The following is a 19,895-nucleotide window of genomic DNA, read 5'->3' as shown; positions in this document are numbered from 1 at the left end:
GAAACTAAGCCAGGACTAAAAAGGACTCCACACTAAACCAAACTGAGCAAGGATTAAACCAGGACTAAAGAAGGACTAAACCAGGACTAACTAGAAAAGCACTCAGAGAGCGCAGCCTCCTCCAAGGACTACAGTCCCCCTCATATTAATTGTGTTTTCCATAAATATTTGTCTCATATCTTTCAATTTGGAATATGAAAGAGGATCCCATTGTCCATCCCTGAGTCAAATTTCATGGGGTTTGGTCAATAATTAACCGAGATATTGAGAAACAACATTTTTGGCCCCATTTACCACAATGTTAATTAAAATTTCAAAGTGATCCAGAATCCAGGATTTCTTCTGATCACCCCAAAAAATCAGTTGGGCCTGATTAGACCCGCTTTGGGCCTGTTCTAGTTCTGGTTTGGTCTTGATCTAGTACAGGTTTTTGTTAGTGTAGTTTTAATTTGTAAGTAAAGACAAAATCAGGACTAAAAAGGACTAAAAAGACTAAAAAGGTTCAAACAGGACTTGAACCAAATCTAAACAGCTAAAACCTAAACTGTTAAAAGCTAGGACTAAATCAGGTTCCCGGTTTAGACTTAGTCAGGGTCTAAACCAGGACTAAGCGAGGACTAAACCAGCACTAAACAGGTCTAAACCAGGACTAGTAACCGACTAAACCAAGACTAAAAGAAGGACTAAAACAGCACTAAACCAGGACTAAACAAGGACTAAACAAGAACTAAATCAGGACAAACCAGGACTAAACAAGGACTAAACAGAACTAAATCAGGACTAACCAGGAAAACAAGGACTAAACAAACTAAACAAGAACTAAATCAGGACTAAACCAGGACTAAACAAGGACTAAACAAGAACTAAGTCAGGACTAACCAAGACTAAACAAGGACTAAACAAGAACTAAATCAGGACTAAACCAGGACTAAACAAGGACTAAACAAGAACTAAATCAGGACTAAACCAGGACTAAACAAGGACTAAACAAGAACTAAACAAGAACTAAACAAGAACTAAATCAGGACTAAACCAGGACTAAACAAGGACTAAACAAGAACTAAACAAGAACTAAATCAGGACTAAACAAGGACTAAACAAGAACTAAGTCAGGACTAAACCAGGACTAAACAAGGACTAACAAGAACTAAAAAGAACTAAATCAGGACTAAACCAGGACTAAACAAGGACTAAACAAGAACTAAACAAGAACTAAATCAGGACTAAACAAGGACTAAACAAGAACTAAGTCAGGACTAAACCAGGACTAAACAAGAACTAAGGGGACTAAACCAGGACTAAACAAGGACTAAACAAGAACTAAATCAGGACTAAACCAGGATTAAACAAGGACTAAACAAGAACTAAACAAGAACTAAATCAGGACTAAATCAGGACTAAACAAGGACTAAACAAGAACTAAATCAGGACTAAACCAGGACTAAACAAGGACTAAACAAGGACTAAACAGGACTAAACGAACTAAACAAGAACTAAATCAGGACTAAATCAGGACTAAACCAGGACTAAACAAGGACTAAACAAGGACTAAGCCAGGACTAAAAAGGACTAAACCAGCACTAAAACACAACTGAGCAAGGATTAAACCAGGACTAAAGAAGGACTAAACCAGGACTAACTAGAAAAGCACTCAGAGAGCGCAGACCTCCGCCAAGGACTACAGTCCCCCTCATATTAATTGTGTTTTCCATAAATATTTGTCTCGTAATCTTTCAAATTGGAATATGAAAGAGGATCCCATTGTCCATCCCTGAGTCAAATTTCATGGGGTTTGGTCAATAATTAACCGAGATATTGAGAAACAACATTTTTTGGCCCCATTTACCACAATGTTAATTAAAATTTCAAAGTGATCCAGAATCCAGGATTTCTTCTAGCACACCCCCAAAAAATCAGTTGGGCCTGATGTAGACCCGCTTTGGGCCTGTTCTAGTTCTGGTTTGGTCTTGATCTAGTACAGGTTTTTTTGTAGTGTAGTTTTAATTGTAAGTAAAGACAAAATCAGGACTAAAAGGACTAAACCAGAGATAAACAGGTTCAAATCAGGACTTGAACCAAATCTAAACCAGCTAAAACCTAAACCTGTTAAAAGCTAGGACTAAATCAGGTCCTGGTTTAGACCTTAGTCAGGGTCTAAACCAAGACTAAGTGAGGACTAAACCAGCACTAAACCAGGTCTAAACCAGGACTAAGTAATGACTAAACCATGACTAAAAGAAGGACTAAAACAGCACTAAACCAGGACTAAACAAGAACTAAATCAGGACTAAACCAGGACTAAACAAGGACTAAAACAACAAGAACTAAACAACTAAACGACTAAAAAGACTAAACAGACTAAACAGGACTAAACAAGGACTAAACAGGACTAAAGGACTAAACAAGGACTAAACAAGAACTAACAAGAACTAAATCAAGGACTAAACAAGGACTAAACAAGAACTAAATCAGGACTAAACCTAAACAAGAACTAGCCAGGACTAAACCAGGACTAAACAAGGACTAAACAAGAACTAAATCAGACTAAACCAGGATTAACAAGGACTAAAAAGAACTAAACAAGAACTAAATCAGGACTAAATCAGGACTAAACCAGGACTAAACAAGAACTAAGTCAGGACTAAACCAGGACTAAACAAGGACTAAACAAGAACTAAATCAGGACTAAACCAGGACTAAACAAGGACTAAACAAGAAGACTAAATCAGGACTAAACAAGGACTAAGGACTAAACAGACTAAGCCAGGACTAAAAAGGACTAAACCAGCACTAAAACACAACTGAGCAAGGATTAAACCAGGACTAAGAAGGACTAAAACCAGGACTAACTAGAAAAGCAGTCAGAGAGCGCAGACCTCCTCCAAGGACTACAGTCCCCCTCATATTAATTGTGTTTTCCATAAATATTTGTCTCGTATCTTTCAATTTGGAATATGAAAGAGGATCCCATTGTCCATCCCTGAGTCAAATTTCATGGGGTTTGGTCAATAATTAACCGAGATATTGAGAAACAACATTTTTGGCCCCATTTACCACAATGTTAATTAAAATTTCAAAGTGATCCAGAATCCAGGATTTCTTCTAGATCACCCCCAAAAAAATCAGTTGGGCCTGATGTAGACCCGCTTTGGGCCTGTTCTAGTTCTGGTTTGGTCTTGATCTAGTACAGGTTTTTGTTAGTGTAGTTTTAATTGTAAGTAAAGACAAAATCAGGACTAAAAAGGACTAAACCAGAGATAAACAGGTTCAAATCAGGACTTGAACCCAATCTAAACCAGCTAAAACCTAAACCTGTTAAAAGCTAGGACTAAATCAGGTCCCGGTTTAGACCTTAGTCAGGGTCTAAACCAAGACTAAGCGAGGACTAAACCAGCACTAAACCAGGTCTAAACCAGGACTAAGTAACGACTAAACCATGACTAAAAGAAGGACTAAAACAGCACTAAATCAGGACTAAACCAGGACTAAACAAGGACTAAACAAGAACTAACTAAACCAGGACTAAACAGGACTAAACAAGAACTAAATCAGGGCTAAACCAGACTAAACAAGGACTAAACAAGAACTAAACAAGAACTAAATCAGACTAAACAAGGACTAAACCTAGGAACTAAACAAGGACTAAACTAAACAAGGACTAAACCAGGAACTAAACAAGGACTAAACAGAACTAAACAAGACCTAAATCAGGACTAAACCAGGACTAAACAAGGACTAAACAAGAACTAAATCAGGACTAAACCAGGACTAAACAAGGACTAAACAAGGACTAAACAAGAAAAACAAGACTAAATAAACAGGACTAAACCAGGACTAAACAAGGACTAAACACTAGGACTAAACAAGAAAACTAAACAAGAACTAAATCAGGACTAAACAGGACTAAACCTAGAACTAAGACTAAACAAGGACTAAACAAGGACTAAACAACTAAACAAGGACTACTAAACAAGAACTAAATAAACAGGACTAAATAAACAGGACTAAACTAAACAGGACTAAACAAGGACTAAACAAGAACTAAATCAGGACTAAACCAGGACTAAACAAGGACTAAACAAGGACTAAACAAGGACTAAGCCAGGACTAAAAAGGACTAAACCAGCACTAAAACACAACTGAGCAAGGATTAAACCAGGACTAAAGAAGGACTAAACCAGGACTAACTAGAAAAGCACTCAGAGAGCGCAGACCTCCGCCAAGGACTACAGTCCCCCTCATATTAATTGTGTTTTCCATAAATATTTGTCTCATATCTTTCAATTTGGAATATGAAAGAGGATCCCACTGTCCATCCCTGAGTCAAATTTCATGGGGTTTGGTCAATAATTAACCGAGATATTGAGAAACAAAATTTTTGGCCCCATTTACCACAATGTTAATTAAAATTTCAAAGTAATCCAGAATCCAGGATTTTTTCCGGATCACCCCCAAAATGAAATCAGTTCTTCCTTTTCACATTTCCAACAAATCCTGAAAATTTCATCAAAATCAGTCCATAACTTTTTGAGTTATGTTGCTAACAGACAAACAAACAAACAAACAAACAAACAGACAAACGCTGGCAAAAACATAACCTCCTTGGCTGAGGTAAAAAGGACTAAAACAGCACTAAAACAGGACTAAGCAAGGACTAAACCAGGACTAAACCAGGACTAAAGAAGGACTAAACAAGGACTAAACCAGGACTAAACTAAAGGACTAAAAACAGGACTAAACAAAGGACTAAACCAGGACTAAACAGGACTAAAGGACTAAACAAGGACTAAACAAGGACTAAACTAAACCAGGACTAAAGAAGGACTAAACAAGGACTAAACAAGGACTAAACCAGGACTAAACAAGGACTAAACCAGGACTAAAGAAAGACTAAACCAGGACTAAAGAAGTAATAAACCTGGACTAAGCTAGGACTAAACTGGGCCTAAATAAGGACTCAACCAGGACTAAACCAGGACTAAACTAGGACTAAATCAGAACTAAACCATGACTTGAACCAACACAACATGGCTTCACCAGTTTTTAACCAGGTCTAAACCGATTAAAACCTACGTAAAGCAACAAAATCTGGTCAAAACTTGGACTTCATCAACACAAAACAAAATGAAAACCTTAAATGGACCTTAATCGTTTCATCTATGTCTGTTAATGGCTCTGCTCCAGTCCCGCCTCCCTCCTTCTGTAGCTTTAATCAGACATAGAATGAAGTGCTTCTCCCTGTGGTCCACTTTGTCCCTGACATAATTTTAAAACCCCACGTGAGGAAAGTCTTTAGATGTTAACGTAAGTATCTAATTATGTAAAAGAAAACCACATGTCGACCATTGTTTCATCTTTCCACTGTTTCTCCGTACGACCTCTTGCTTAAAACGAGATATATTTACCAGAAGTGGGTCCAAGTCTCAGGTAAGTCTCAAGTCTTTTGACCTCAAGTCTCAAGTCAAATACAGGCAAGTCCAAGTCGAATCTCGAGTCACTGGTCCATAAGTCCAAGTCAAGTCCAAGTCGTCTGCTTTGAGCTTCAAGTCATTTCAAGTCTTTAAACCAAAGTACCACATATAGCTTAGATTTTTGCAATTTTTATGACCTTTAAACTAAATTGTACTTTAAAAAAAGTCATGGTATATTTATATAAATATTTGAGTATTAATAGAGTATATAAGAGTTGTAGAAAATTAATGTTAGTAATTTTTTCCTTTTTAAATGTCTTGACAAGGTCCTAGTGTGATTTGTTACGGTCAGAACAGAAAGAATTCAGATTTAAAAGTGCTTCTCAAGTCTTCTCAAGTCACAGGCCTCAAGTCCGAGTCAAGTCCCAAGTCAAATACAGGCAAGTCCAAGTCGAGTCTCAAGTCACTAGCCCTTAAATCCAAGTCAAGCCCAAGTCTTCTGCTTTGAGCTTCAAGTCTTTTCAAGTCTTTAAACCAAAATACAAAATATAGCTTAGATTTTTTGCAATTTATATGAACTTTAAACTAAATTGTACTTAAAAAGTCGTGGTATATTTATATTTGAGAATTTTTTTTAAGTATACAAGAGTTGTAGAAAATTAATTTAGTTATTTTTTCCTTTTTAAAAGATTTTAGCGTGATTCATTACGGTCAGAACAGAAAGAATTTAGATTTAAAAGTGCTTCTCAAGTCTTCTCAACTCTGAGTCAAGTCCCAAGTCACTGACCTTCAAGTCCAAGTCGAGTCAAGTCAGGTCTCAAGTCCTAAAAATAGTGACTCAAGTCTGACTCGAGTCCAAGTCATAAACTGCAAATCCCACCTCTGATATTTATTATATTTCTGTATTTTTCTTGTACATATGGGCCTATAAAACTTATTTGACACCAAATGCTACTGATTTTTTGACTTTATTATTACAGCCATTTATATTTTTGCTCTCTGTTATTGTAATATAATGTGATACGTGAGCTAATGTGTCCAAATAATTTCCCTTGTGGATCAGTAACGTCTTAGTCAGAGTCTGCTACAAGTCAGACTACATTTTTTTATTCAGGTTAAGTCAGGTCCAGACTACTACTCATAGAACTGGGAAGTGGATTATTCATTGTGGTCAAGAATCTATGGAAACAATGGATACACCTATTGTGAAAAAAAGAAAAGAAATGTGGTCTGTGTATTTCACTTTGTTACTTTGCATCTACAGCCTATAGCAGCAGGTTTTCAATAGGGGAGGAGTCACTGGGAAGGCACAACGCACGCAGACTAAACCAGGACTGAACCAGGGCTAAACCAAGACTGAACCAGGACTGAACCAGGACTGAACCAGGACTGAACCAGGACTAAACCAAGACTGAACCAGAGGACTGAACCAGGACTGAACTAGGACTAAACCAGGACTAAGCCAGGACTAAACCAGGACTGAACCAAGAGGACTGAACCAGGACTGAACCAGGACTAAGCCAGGACTAAAACAGGAGTGATCCCAGGACTAAACCAGGACTAAACCAAGACTGAACCAGGAGGACTGAACCAGGACTGAACTAGGACTAAAACAGGACTAAACAGGACTGATCCCAGAACAGAACTAGGACTAAAACTGTCAAGTCAAGTCATTTTATTTATATAGCACATTTAAAACAACCATAGCAAGTTGCACCAAAGTGTTTTACAGCATGAAACACAACATAGTGAAACACTAACACAAAAATAAAACACAGAAAATATTACATAAACGAGTTACTTGATGCACAAAGATAATAGTTTAAAAACAGGACTAAAAATTGACTAAAACAGGACTGATCGCAGGACTGAACCAGGAGGACTAAACTAAGACTAAACCAGAACTGAACCAGGACTGAGTGTTGGAATTGGCCCAAAGGTGCACCCACGTAGACCGTCGGGTGATCGCAGGCACAGAGCCGTGCCCCAAAAGCCGCGCTTTGTGGACACCCCGCTCCTTGGGCTCGGGGTGCTCCCTCTCTTGCTCAAGTCCAAGATTAGTCCTGGTTTTGTCCCGGTTTAGTCCTGGTTTCCTGGTTTAGTCCTGGTTTAGTCCTGGTGACCTACTGATGTTCAGTGATGTTAAAAGTCACCTCAGTTACGCCTGCATGAAGTTGGAAATGATTTGCTGTTGAAAAATGGTTTATGAATGCAACACAAAACAAAAAAACAAAAAAAAGAATGAAAATACAATTTAAAAAAAAATATATTATCAGTTGTTATTGAAACTCATCATTGCAGGAACACAAAAGATGTAGAGGGGGAGGCTCGGCTGTCTTTACCTACTCTAAGGGGAGGCTCACATTCACCCAATTTTAGTTTTTATAGTATAGTATTTACAATTTCAGAAAAACAGACAACATGAATGCAATTTAAATGAAACAAATGAAATAAAGCAATAGCCCAACATTTCAACAGTGGCAGTATTGTTGTTTTATGCTTGCGTATTACTTTTATTCCCATTGGGTATTGAACACTGTCCTCAAAGCATGATATCTTGAGTCATAATGTGTGATTCATGAAAAAAAACCAAAAAAAAAACAAAACACACACATAAAAAAACAGCTTAAACTCTGAAGCTACATTGGCCGATGCAATTGAACTCCAAACCCCTGGATGCAGTGTAAGGATGGTGATTGGCTCAGATCTCTCTCAGATGACACTTAGGAGCATGTTTTTGTTTGTTTTCGCTCCAGCTGCATGATTGGGGAAAATCCAATTGCCGTTTTTCTGTATTGTGACTGCGATTACATTTTGTGATGTCTAAATACTAGAGTGGGATTCTGTTCAGAGTGCACACTGTAAATAACTCCAAGAACATTAACATTTGAAAGAAGACTGAAATGTGAAAAACTCATCCAAGAATCTCATGTATTTTAAGACATGTGTAGAGGCCTAAGATACAGGTATAAGATAAAAAAAATAAATAAAAAAAATGTCAGTATATTTTGATCTTTGTGGAGGACATTTTCTTATCTAAATAACTTCAGCTTTGATTGTTTGGCTTGTTGTGCAAAAACTCTACTTGAATTAAGTTTGAGTAAATTTCACTTGACAAGTAAAATGATCCACCAATCGAACAAGGTTTTTGTAGTTAAAATGTGAAAGTACATCTTGCTGCACTTAAGATAAGAAAAACAACTCTCTGCACTTAGAATAAGAAATAAAACCTAATGTTGCTTGGATTAAGAAAAACACACTTATTCCACTGGTAGAAAATTTTCTTGTCAAGTTGAATCAACTCAAATAAAGTAAAATGTTCTTAATATGTCATTTTAACTTAGCCAGATATTATATATTTATATGAATGTGTGTATGTATGTATATGTGTCTATATATATAGGCATATATGTATGTACTTATATATGTGTAAGCATGTGTGCATGTATTTATAATAGTATATACCATATTTTTTGGACTATAAGTCGCACTTTTTTCATGGTTTGGGTGTTTCCTGTGACTTATACTTATATATTAAAATTTTCAGACTGACAGCCACAAGAGGGATTTGGAGTGAGATGGAGAGTTTGGTAAACTTATGTTCTGTTGTTTATGCTCTAGTTATCTGAATAACTGTTAATATGTTATGTGAACATACCAGACTGTTCTTCTTTTATTCTATTGTTAATACTATAACTTGCCTTTCAAGATGAAATGTCGATTCCTGGTCCCTAATTTCAAAAAATAAAAGTCCCCCAAAAAGTGCGACTTATATATGTTTTTTCTTCTTCATTATGCATTTTTTGGCTGATGTGACTTTGGAGTGACTTATAGTCCGAAAAATATGGTAGCCTCTTTTCTGTTTTTTTTTTTATTTTATTTTTTATTTTATTTATTATTTAAATGTTTATTTTCAGAATTTTTTTGTTGGCCTGCCTTATCTCTTCTGTGTGTGTTTGTGTTATGTTAAATGTCATTATCATCCTGACATGTTGTAGAAAAGAACAATGATTAGATTTTGCTTTTTTACAGTGTATGTTCTAAATGCACAAAACAACCCATATGATGTCTCTGTTCTCTTTCTCCTTGCCGGCCTCAGGACTGCCCCCTGGAGGCTGGCGATTTCCGCGCTCAGCAGTGTTCGGCCCATAATGACGTGAAGCTCCAGGGGGTATCGCACGAGTGGATCCCGGCGCCCTACGACCCCTCGGCCCCCTGTGCCCTCCGCTGCCAGGCCAAAGGTGGGACCCTCACTGTGGAGCTGGCCCCCAAAGTACTGGACGGGACCCGCTGCCGTGACAACGCTCTGGACATGTGCATCAACGGAGTGTGTCAGGTCAGTGGACTCCAAACACAAGTGTGGTTGGTCCTCAGGCCTCCTGCTCAACTGGCAGAAAAATAATCATGGGCAGTACTTTGGGCTACTAATTCATGTAATTATACCACTACAACCTCAAGAACACCACATTATATTGTGGTACAGACCTTAGATGACGCCTCTAAGCCCTGTTAAAGGAACAGTGGCTCTGTTAAAGCTGTATTAAGTTATACTATTCAATACTATTATTTACACCACAGAGGAATCCCTCATTTAGAAAGGTTTCAAAGCTGACATCTGACAAGATTTGTAAACACTTTTACTATTTTCAGGACCTGACCATATTTTCTTCTTATTATTTCTTCTCCATTTTTCTTCTTCTGAGTTCCAGGTCTAAAATAGGACTAAGCAAGGACTAAACCAGGACTAAACCAACACTAAACCAGGACTAAGGAAGGACTAAACCAGAACTAAAAGAAGACTAAACCAGTGCTAAACCAGGACTAAAAACAGACTAAACCAGCACTAAAAAGGACTAAACAGCAAACAGGATTAAACTAGCGCTTAACCAGGACTAAGCAAGGACTAAACCATGACTAAACAAGTAATAAACCAGCATTAAACCAGAACTAAACTAGGACTAAACCAGGACTAATCAAGGACTAAACCAGGATTAAAAACAGACAAAATCAGGAATAAAAAAGGACTAAACCAGGACTAAACCATGACTTAACAAGTAATAAACCAGGACTAAACAAGGACTAAACCAGGACTAAAAAAGAACTAAACCAGGACTAAGCAAGGACTAAACCATAACCAATCAAGTAACAAACCAGCACTAAAGCAGCACTAAACCAGGACTAAAGAAGGACTAAACCAGGACTAAAAAAGAAAGCTTGTCTCTTCTCATTAGCCTGGTCCAAACCAGGTCTTAATCAAGACTAAACCATGACTTGAACCAACACAAAATGACTACACCAGTTTTTAACCAGGCCTAAACCGATTAAAACCTTCCTAATTCCATGATGATATGTTGGAAAAAGTCAGATTTATTATCATTTTTGTCTGTGTCGTTTATATTTAAGCCCATCTCCGCCTCATCATTGACATTTTAGCTGCTGGGGTTTTAGTGCCAAAGTTTATTCATTAGTCAAACAACAGGTTCAGTCTCTCAGCTATAGTTAAACACTGAAAGGTCACACTTGACTTTTACACACAGTAAATGGAGGGTAAATAGGACAGAGAGGTATACGTTTACCAGTGTTTGGCGGTATCCACATTTTGATACCGTTAAACCTTTTCGGGATGTTACTAGGGTTTATGGTATTACTGTATTACCAAACTATTTTAGTACGACTTTGGTAAGCTACGAAGCCGCACCACTATACAGTCTGTGCGTATAAGCGACGTATAATCTCTGAAAAGAACAGAAGCACAGAACAGACTCACCATCAGCAGCACATTTTTCTTTCGCAGGGAGAACGCTCATATTTCAGGGAGTCGTGTCCTTTACTCCAACAGAAGCTGAACCGCATCAGCACACAAGTTTATGCTTTATAGTTTATGCAAATTGGCAATGTGGATTTAAGTTTAATTTCTGTAAAATGTCAACAAATGTGCACTTGAAGCCAATATGCTGCCAATTTTTTCTTTTTTTTTGGGACCAACTCGCTTGTTCCTGGACTAGCCGTCTTGTCTTGGTCGTCCCTTATGTACGGAAGCCGAGAGGGGTCGCAACAAACGCAAACGCCACAACAAATACAAATGCGACAACACAACAAAAAGCTACAACAAACCAAAAAAAACACAACACTCCAAAAAAAGCCACAGCGGAAATGACCACAGGACTCTATTTTAATGCAAACGCCGCAACAAATACAAACGCCACAACACAAACGCAAATGCCACAACACATTAAAAAGCCACAACGGAAGTGACCGCGGGACTCTATTTTCCGACGGACCGATCAAGCGGCAAGTGAAGAAGAAGGACTACAACGTGAAACGAAAAATGATAAAACAATAAATTACTTTTACTTACATTTCCAACTTCTCCGTTCCTTTACTTTTCACATTGTAGTTCTTCTTCACTTGTTGCTTGATCGGTCCGTCGGAAATTAGAGTCCCGTGGGCACTTCCGTTGTGGCTTTTTAATGTGTTTGTGGCTTTTTAATGTGTTGCGGCATTTGTATTTTTTGTTGTTGCGGCGTTTGCGTTTCTTGCGACCCCTCTCGGCTTCCGTACTTATGAGCGTCATGTGACAACGGAACGAAACTAATCGAACGTCATCTCCCCAAGAAACATTATAAATACTATTAGTTTTAAATCGTGATAGCATTAAATTGAAAATGCAACACACAAAAAATGCGCTGCAGATTTGTTTAATGACGGTAATAAACTGATACCATTGCTTCTTTTTGATACCGCGGGATACCGTAATACCGTATTACCGCACAACCCTAATGTTTACAAATTATTACTAAGAAAATATCAACAGGTTTGTTATAGGAAATTAGCCACATGCTGCAGCTTTAACATTTAAGCAAAAAAGACTGACCAAAATCCCTTGCATTTTGAGTGTGAAGTGGCGAGCCTTGTATTGCGTCAGTGAGATTAAAGACATGCTGCGTTAAACAATCTGACTGACAATTTTCAGCTTGAGAGACACAAAGCGTTTGAACGGCTGACCGCGGGGTTTCTACGGCAACAAATAAGGACAGAGTAAAAAATATGTGTAGAATGACAAGTCGATGTCCAGACCGCGGCGTGAATGGGACTGTGGTCTCGTCGTATAATCGCCATGATACCGTTAATGCATCAAAACAGATCTGCTCCTGACGTGGTTCTCACAGGATTTACTAATCTGACAAGCAGAAATTAAATGGAGATTTTCGCAATAAATTTACATACCGTGTGGCACGAAGAGGATTACACCTTTTTCTCATTTCCAAATGTCAGATTCAAACATCAAATTATAAAACTGGCCTCTTCGTGAGTGTAAAGTTGTTGGGTTTTTTCACTTTTTTGGAAGGACATGATTATATTAAGGTATTAAAAGTATAAATTTTAGAAATACAGAAATCACAATTGAAATGTGTAGGTTTCAGGGACGAAAAGAGTTTCAGGTGACATCTCAAAACATTTTTAGGCCAATAATATTTAAAGGTCCTGTGTTACCTTTAGCTTTAGTTTAGTAGAGATTGACAATTCCAGGGTGGAAATGTTCCAAGTGAAGGTGTACGGAGTTTAAAAATACAGAGGAGCACTTCTTGTATTACTTGATATTACAAAGTGGAACAGAGTGTTTTCTGTTTGAGAGAAGAACTCATGCCTAAACGCCTAAATATGCAGGATTTATGAGTTAAATGTGTGTGAATGAAACAAAACACAACTCCAGGTTTGTGATGAGGAAACAACATTATAACATAGATCAGAAAATAGTGTAACATGAATTTTGAAATATATATTGAAATGCTGACATGAAAATGAAAGTACAGTGTAATCAATAAGTAAATCTGCCTCTTGTCCTTGTCTGGCAGTATGAGCAGCTAATCAAAACATCCAGAGATCATGAAACAGCCAAGTCTAATCGTCAATGACACGCTTGCAGTTTTTGAGTCAAAGGGTCTACGGCCAGTCTCCTGTCAGTGAAACATGTGGTTTGGAGCAGTTTCTGCTTGGAGGAAGAAACTGTTCTTTTTTATTAAATGACACAGATTAAAAGTATCTTTTTTTATGTTCATGAAATCAGCACTAAAAGTCTTTGTAATTTTGGTCTGGAAAAGGTAAAATGGTCATGAGCTTTGGGTAAAACTGAAAGGACAAGATCGTGGATGCCAGAGGTTGAAATGAGTGGCTGGGTGCTCTCTTAGAGACAGGGTGAGGAGCTCAGTCACACAGGAGGAGCTCAGAGTAGAGCCGCTGCTCCTCCACTTTGAGAGGAGCCAGTTGAGGTAGCTTGGGCATCCCTTTCGGATGCCTCCTGGATGCCTCCCTGGAGGCCCCGGGGAAGACCCAGGACACACTGGAGGGACTATGCCTCTGGGCTGGCCTGGGAACACTACGGGAGCCCCCTGGAAGAGCTGGAGGACGTGTGTATGGAAAGAAAACTCTGGGCCTTTCTCGTCAGACTGCTACCCCAGCGACCTGGCCCCCAGATAAACGGATGGAAGAAAATGGATTCCATCCATCGATCCATCCATTTTCTTCTGCTTATCCGGGGCCGGGTCGCGGGGGCAGCAGCCTGAACAGGAACTCCCAGACTTCCTTCACCCCTCTTCCTCCAGCTCCTCCAGGGGGACCCCAAGGCGTTCCCAGGTCAGCCTGAATGGAAAATGGATGGATGGAAATAAATTAGAGATCATGATCATTTTTTCATATCACTCAGGCCTTTGTTATTTGTTAGTTTTTCCTTCTATAGTTAAAATTATAAAAGTTTGGAGTGACAGACACAGTAGCTGCACAATAACAGCTAATTATCAGATAATATTTTACAAAGAAAAAATTGAACTATATAAGAATTATAAATGCAATTGTACAACAAATGTTCTTTTTAGCTCTTTTTTTAGCAATATGTTAATTCTGTAGTTTAGATTTATTAACGTTGTTTTCAAATTATGGAATTCTTGTATTAATTTAGCTGTTTATTTTACAGCCTTCTCTCAAATGTTAATGCTCCTGATTATTTTTTAAATAAATGTGAGAGCATAAATAGTAAATCTAATCTCAGACACAAAATAATTTATTCTTTTTGTCCTAATTCATACAGGAAATAGGTGGAAATGTCTTCTAACCTGAAACAGCCTCATCTAAAACAACTGCTGCCCATAGTTTTGAGCATTCACCCTTTAACCAGAGGATTACCAGTTTAAAATGCTGTGCCCATTTGCGTAAAACACTTAACCTTTTCTGTCTCCTCCTTACACTAATGCTAGGCTATTAATTGTAGGGCATGGAAAGGCATCTGGGATAAAAATCTACAAAAATAAACCCCAAGAGCAGAGTAAAGACATGGACTATTTTTTCTTCATTTCTCCATATGACAATCTTTCTATCTTACACAAATAGTTTAGAATGTGTAGAGTTGGAATGGTGAGGCCTCCATTCAAAGTACAAATACACAGTCTGTCTCTGTGCGCAGATATCTCCTACATCACAGATCTTAAAATAATCTTGAGCATTTCTGTGGTGGCTCTTTTTAACCAAACACACCCTGTGCTTTCAGCTTCATACAGTCCAATATTTACTCTAGAATATTTATGTTAACTTATAACATATCACATGTACTGCGTATTAGCGCTCTGCACAGTATGTTTCCTGAGTGATGGAGGTTCATTTTAGAGATAGGCCCATTTTTGTAGTTATCTCCGTGGTTGTCATCTAGGGCTGAACGATTTTAAGAAAAAACTGTATTGCGATTTTTCTGGTAGATATTGCAATTTCAATTTCATTCATGATTTTTTTTTTCCAAATCAAGTTTCAGTGCACATAAACATTTGCAAACATCACAGGAACTTGCATCATACCAGAACGTCTGCGTCGAGCGACCAGCACCTCTAAAATTTTCTAACTACATGTCAGGGCGGTCGTCTCTACCACCGCTCTACATATATTTCCTGTACTCTGCTTTTCTGTCTTTCAGTATTCATTGAGTATTATTGTGTTTAATGCAGCTTTACACACATTTGTTTACGTTTTACAGAAATTAAACTTAAAACCACATGGCTAATTTGCATAAACTGTAAAGCTCTAAAGGACTAAAGGAGACTAAAGGACACGACTCACTGGAATATGAGTGTTCTTTCTGTGACAGAGGATGTGCCGCTGATGGTGAGTCTGTTCTGTGCTTCTATCACGTTGGAAATGGTTCATGTTAAACTTTACACGAACGTCAGGTTTAAAGCCTCGCCTCTTCGCGTTGTGGCAGTGAATTACTTCGCGGCGCACGGACCTCGACGCAGATCCATAAATCCATAAATTGGGCTTTAGGAGCGCTGCAAAAAAACAAGGCTTTGATGCTCCACGTCCATCAAACGCTGATATTTTGATATTGATTTGGCTACCTTGGTGCCTACAGAATACAGATACAGTAAAGCTTTGTTTTAACACTTGTGAAGAGTTAATTGCTTAGAAACATGACTACGTGTCTAGGTTTGTGGTAATTGTCTTGTCATGAAAAAATAAGTTTGTATGTAAAAAAAGTCCAATGAAAGATGAAAATAATGTACACATATTCGAAAGGGAGTAGAAAGAAGTAAAGTTAACTATAGCCCCGTTCTCTTATTCAAACGGCATACACAATCTAGTCATACTCTTCACAAAACAATACCACAGATTGAACAAAAAGAACAAAAAGAATTCAGATTTAAAAGTGCGAAATACAGTTATTTTGTCATGAAGAATCATGTTCTCTGTAGTTCCCTCTGTTTTACTGTATAGTAGGGATGGGCATTCGATGAAATTTTCTTAATCCATCGTCGGAAGAATTAACGATCGATTATCGATTAATCATTAACGTTTTTATATTAAAATGATCATCATTATTATTACTATCTGCACTACTAATCTGCATAAATAAATTCAACTTTACGACATATAAACTGTAACGACTCTAGAGCCACATCAATCTGTTTGAGATTATAATGTGTTTAATTCAGTTTTGCGCAACTCTCACAGAAACGAAACTTAAAACCGCATCGCTAATTTGCATAAACTAAGTGAAGATAAAACTACAGCTCTTGTGTCGCTGATGCGGTCAATTTCTGTCGGATTAAAAGACATGATTCAGTTGAATACAGGTTAGTGTGATCATATTTGCGTTTGTCAAAACCAGGACACCGTACGGGGGGAGGGAGGTGGGGACTCGTCATCGACATTGCTCGACTCTCACCTGGTAAAACTTTTTCCCACTGGACACCGAAACGTGTGCTGCTTTATACACTGTGCACATGGACTCACACTTGTCCCGAACGCAACAGAAAGCGTGAAATTTCTTGTACAAATCATCGTTAAATACACATTTGTGCTTCAGTACGCTGCAGACTGACCGAATGTTTGTGTTTCTCGCTCCTTCTGATGCAGAGAGACACATGTACTGACCCCTGTTTGGTCACACTACGCACAGCAACCTACATTCGATTTGTCGATTAAAATTAACGTAATCGATGAAATTCTTAATGATCAATTATCGATTAATCGATTAATCATGTCCATCCCTACTGTATAGTACTGTATATTACTGTATATTACTGTATATACTGTATATTACTGTATATTACTGTAGTAATGAGGATATCATCTCATAGTACTTCAGTTCCATCCTAAGTACCAAAGAGAAGTGGGAGGGACATGTTCCAGTTTATTCCTTTAAAATGAATCACAGCATTTATCAACTGTCAACAGAAAAGTATTTTCTAAAAACACATATTTTTTAGGAGACGCATAGAGTATTCTCAAGTCACAGGCCTCAAGTCCGAGTCAAGTCCCAAGTCACTGACCTTCAAATCCAAGTCAAGTCTTAAGTCTTTGTCTGTTTTATCACTCTCAAGTCCTAAAAACAGTGACTCCAGTCTGACTCGAGTCCAAGTCACGACTCGCACGTCCCCACCTCTGATCCACTGTACCAAAATTACATAAGAAACGTCACCAGCCAGCCGTCTATACAAAGTGATACAGAAATAGCACCACGATCAAAGCACTTACGCATTCAAAATAAGATAGAATAGATTTTAAATGGCCAAAAGTACTCAAGATAGAAAACTGAAAAATAGACACACTTATGAAACAATTTGCAGGCCTTAAAATAGTCCTGAGATGAGATTATTGTGTATTTAACCTTGCCTGTGCCTCTGTATTTGACCCACTGCTTTGGATGTCTTGTCTTTGGATGTCGCTATTTAAATCCAATGTATTATTATTATTATTACTTTTCAGTGCCGTTCCAGAAACCACAGCCGCATCTGATGGTTTGTATCTTTCTCAAAGTCAGACTGCAGTTTTATTAATTGGCCCGTGCTTTGAGCAGCCCCCTGCTGTGCTGCTGGCAGGGTGCAGACTCCTCAAGACCACGTCCAGAATTTTAAAAGACTGATTTTCTGATTTACCACTTTAGCGTTAAACCTTCACTCCACTAAAGCCAGTCCTGAGGGGAGCAGCTGTTTTGGGGTTGGCACGTAACCAGGAAGTAAATGGATAAAAACTCACCACTGGAGCCTATTTCCTTTAGGCTAAAACCTGTTACCGCGGTTACAGACAAGAACAAAGATTTGGTGTGTTATACAGGATTACTGTGCCAAAATTGGTACATTTACTGAATAAAACTGTACCTTTCTGTGTAGTTTTCAGACACAATACTCACAATATTTTACACTGAAACATTACTCTTTCTTTATTTAAAGTTTTTTGTCACTCAACTCAAATTAATATATCTTTTCACACAGTAATACTTACATTATTTAAGCATTTGGATCGATTTTATGTTTTGTCCTTCTTCCTTCATTAACTTCAAATTATAAATCACATATTACGTCAAAATCCGTGTATCGTTCGTTCATTTGTTTTTCAAAATAAAACCAAAAATAAGAAAACGAAAAAACAGCTATTTTCTTCATTATTTGTCTCCAAAACCAAAATGAAAAAACTGATAATTTTATTTTTCAGTTTTCAATTTTGTATATAAATTTCTCATTTCCGTGACTTAATGCTGGACTTTTGCGCCACATACGGACTGAACCAGGACTAAAACAGGAATAAACCATTTTCAGTCCTGGTCTCAGTCCCGGTCTGGTCCAGTCTGGTCCTAATCTCAGTCCCAGTCTGGTCCTAATCTCAGTCCTGGTCTGGTCTCAGTCTCTGGTCCCCTGGTCTTGGTCTCCTGGTCTGGTTTCCTTCTGGTCTGGTCCTGGTCCAGTCTCAGTCCCGGTCTCAGTCCTGGTCTGGTACTGGTCTCAATCACGTCTGGTTCTGGTCTGGTCCTGGCCTCAGTCCTGGTCTCAGTTCTGGTCTTGTCCTGGTCCTGGTCTGGGTCTGGTCTGGTACTGGTCTCAGTCACGGTCTGGTTCTGGTCTGGTCCTGGCCTCAGTCCTGGTCTCAGTTCTGGTCTTGTCCTGGTTGGGTCTGGTCTGGTCTGGTCCCTGGTCTGGTCTGGTCTCAGTCTCAGGTCCTCGGTCTCAGTCTGTCTGGTAGTCTCCCGGTCTGGTTCTGGTCTGGTCCTGGTCAGTCCTGGTCTCAGTTCTGGTCTGGTCCTGGTTGGCTCCTGGTCTGGTCCTGGTCTGGTCCTGGTCTCAATCCCGGTCTCAGTCCTGGTCTGGTACTGGTCTCAATCACGGTCTGGTTCTGGTCTGGTCCTGGCCTCAGTCCTGGTCTCAGTTCTGGTCTGGTCCTGGTCTGGTCCTGGTCTCAATCCCGGTCTCAGTCCTGATCCTGGTCCCGGCCTCAGTCCTGATGTGGTCCCAGTCTGGTCCTGGTCTCAGGCCTGGTCTGGTTCTGGTCTGGTTCCGGTCTGGTCCCGGACCTGGTTTAGTCCTGGTTCAGTCCGATCCCACAAAAGTCCGGCATCATAGTTTAAGTAACGCAAACAGGAAACGACCGTTATCTGTTTTTTTTGTTTTTTTTTTTTTTCATTTTGGTTTTGGAGACAAATAATGTAGAGAACTGTTGCTTTTTCATTTTCGTTTGTTTTTATATTGAAAAATTAACGAACGAATGATACACAGATCGGTCGAGACTGCTGCTCTCATAATTCATAGTTTCCCCGAACACTTATCTGGATGTCTACTTTTTAATTTTATGTTTTGAAGTAACAGTACTTTTACTTGACTATAATTTTCCTCTACTCTGCCCACCTCTTTGTAAATCTGCAGGGGACCATGTATTTCGGAGTCACCAGCCCGCAGAGACTTGACTGACAATGAGCGTTGAGGGGTGTGTGTAATGGGAGCGCGCTGATGGATGAGGCTCAGACAGGTGCAAAGGCCCTGGCATAAAGAAAGGCCATCTGCAGATTAAAAGATTTAGAACATTCATTTTCTAAATATCCTCTTTTTTTCTCCTCCTTTGTAAAATGTTAAAGGGATAGTTCGGATTTTTTGACATAAATCTGTATGGCATCCCCGTCATCAGTGTTGCGCATCCACACCGACTTACTTCTATGTTCGCTGTATACGAGTT

The 19,895-nt window shown here is 38.7% G+C and overlaps 1 protein-coding gene across 1 annotated transcript in view; it reads left to right on the top strand.

The window, feature by feature from the left end:
* adamtsl3 (ADAMTS-like 3) overlaps positions 1-19,895 on the top strand; it is a 503,662-nt gene that overhangs the window by 333,437 nt on the left and 150,330 nt on the right. Inside the window, exon 6 of the mRNA XM_055154339.1 lies at positions 9,511-9,747. Coding sequence (XP_055010314.1) covers positions 9,511-9,747 — 237 coding nt within the window. The remainder of the gene's footprint in view (positions 1-9,510; positions 9,748-19,895) is intronic.

This window comes from Boleophthalmus pectinirostris, unplaced genomic scaffold (genome assembly GCF_026225935.1).
Source record: "Boleophthalmus pectinirostris isolate CB_2022bp ecotype Guang Dong unplaced genomic scaffold, ASM2622593v1 HiC_scaffold_19, whole genome shotgun sequence".
NCBI classification, from domain to species: Eukaryota; Metazoa; Chordata; class Actinopteri; order Gobiiformes; family Gobiidae; genus Boleophthalmus; species Boleophthalmus pectinirostris.
Note: the sequence above shows the minus strand (reverse complement) of the source record. Positions and strands in the feature narration are given on the sequence as shown.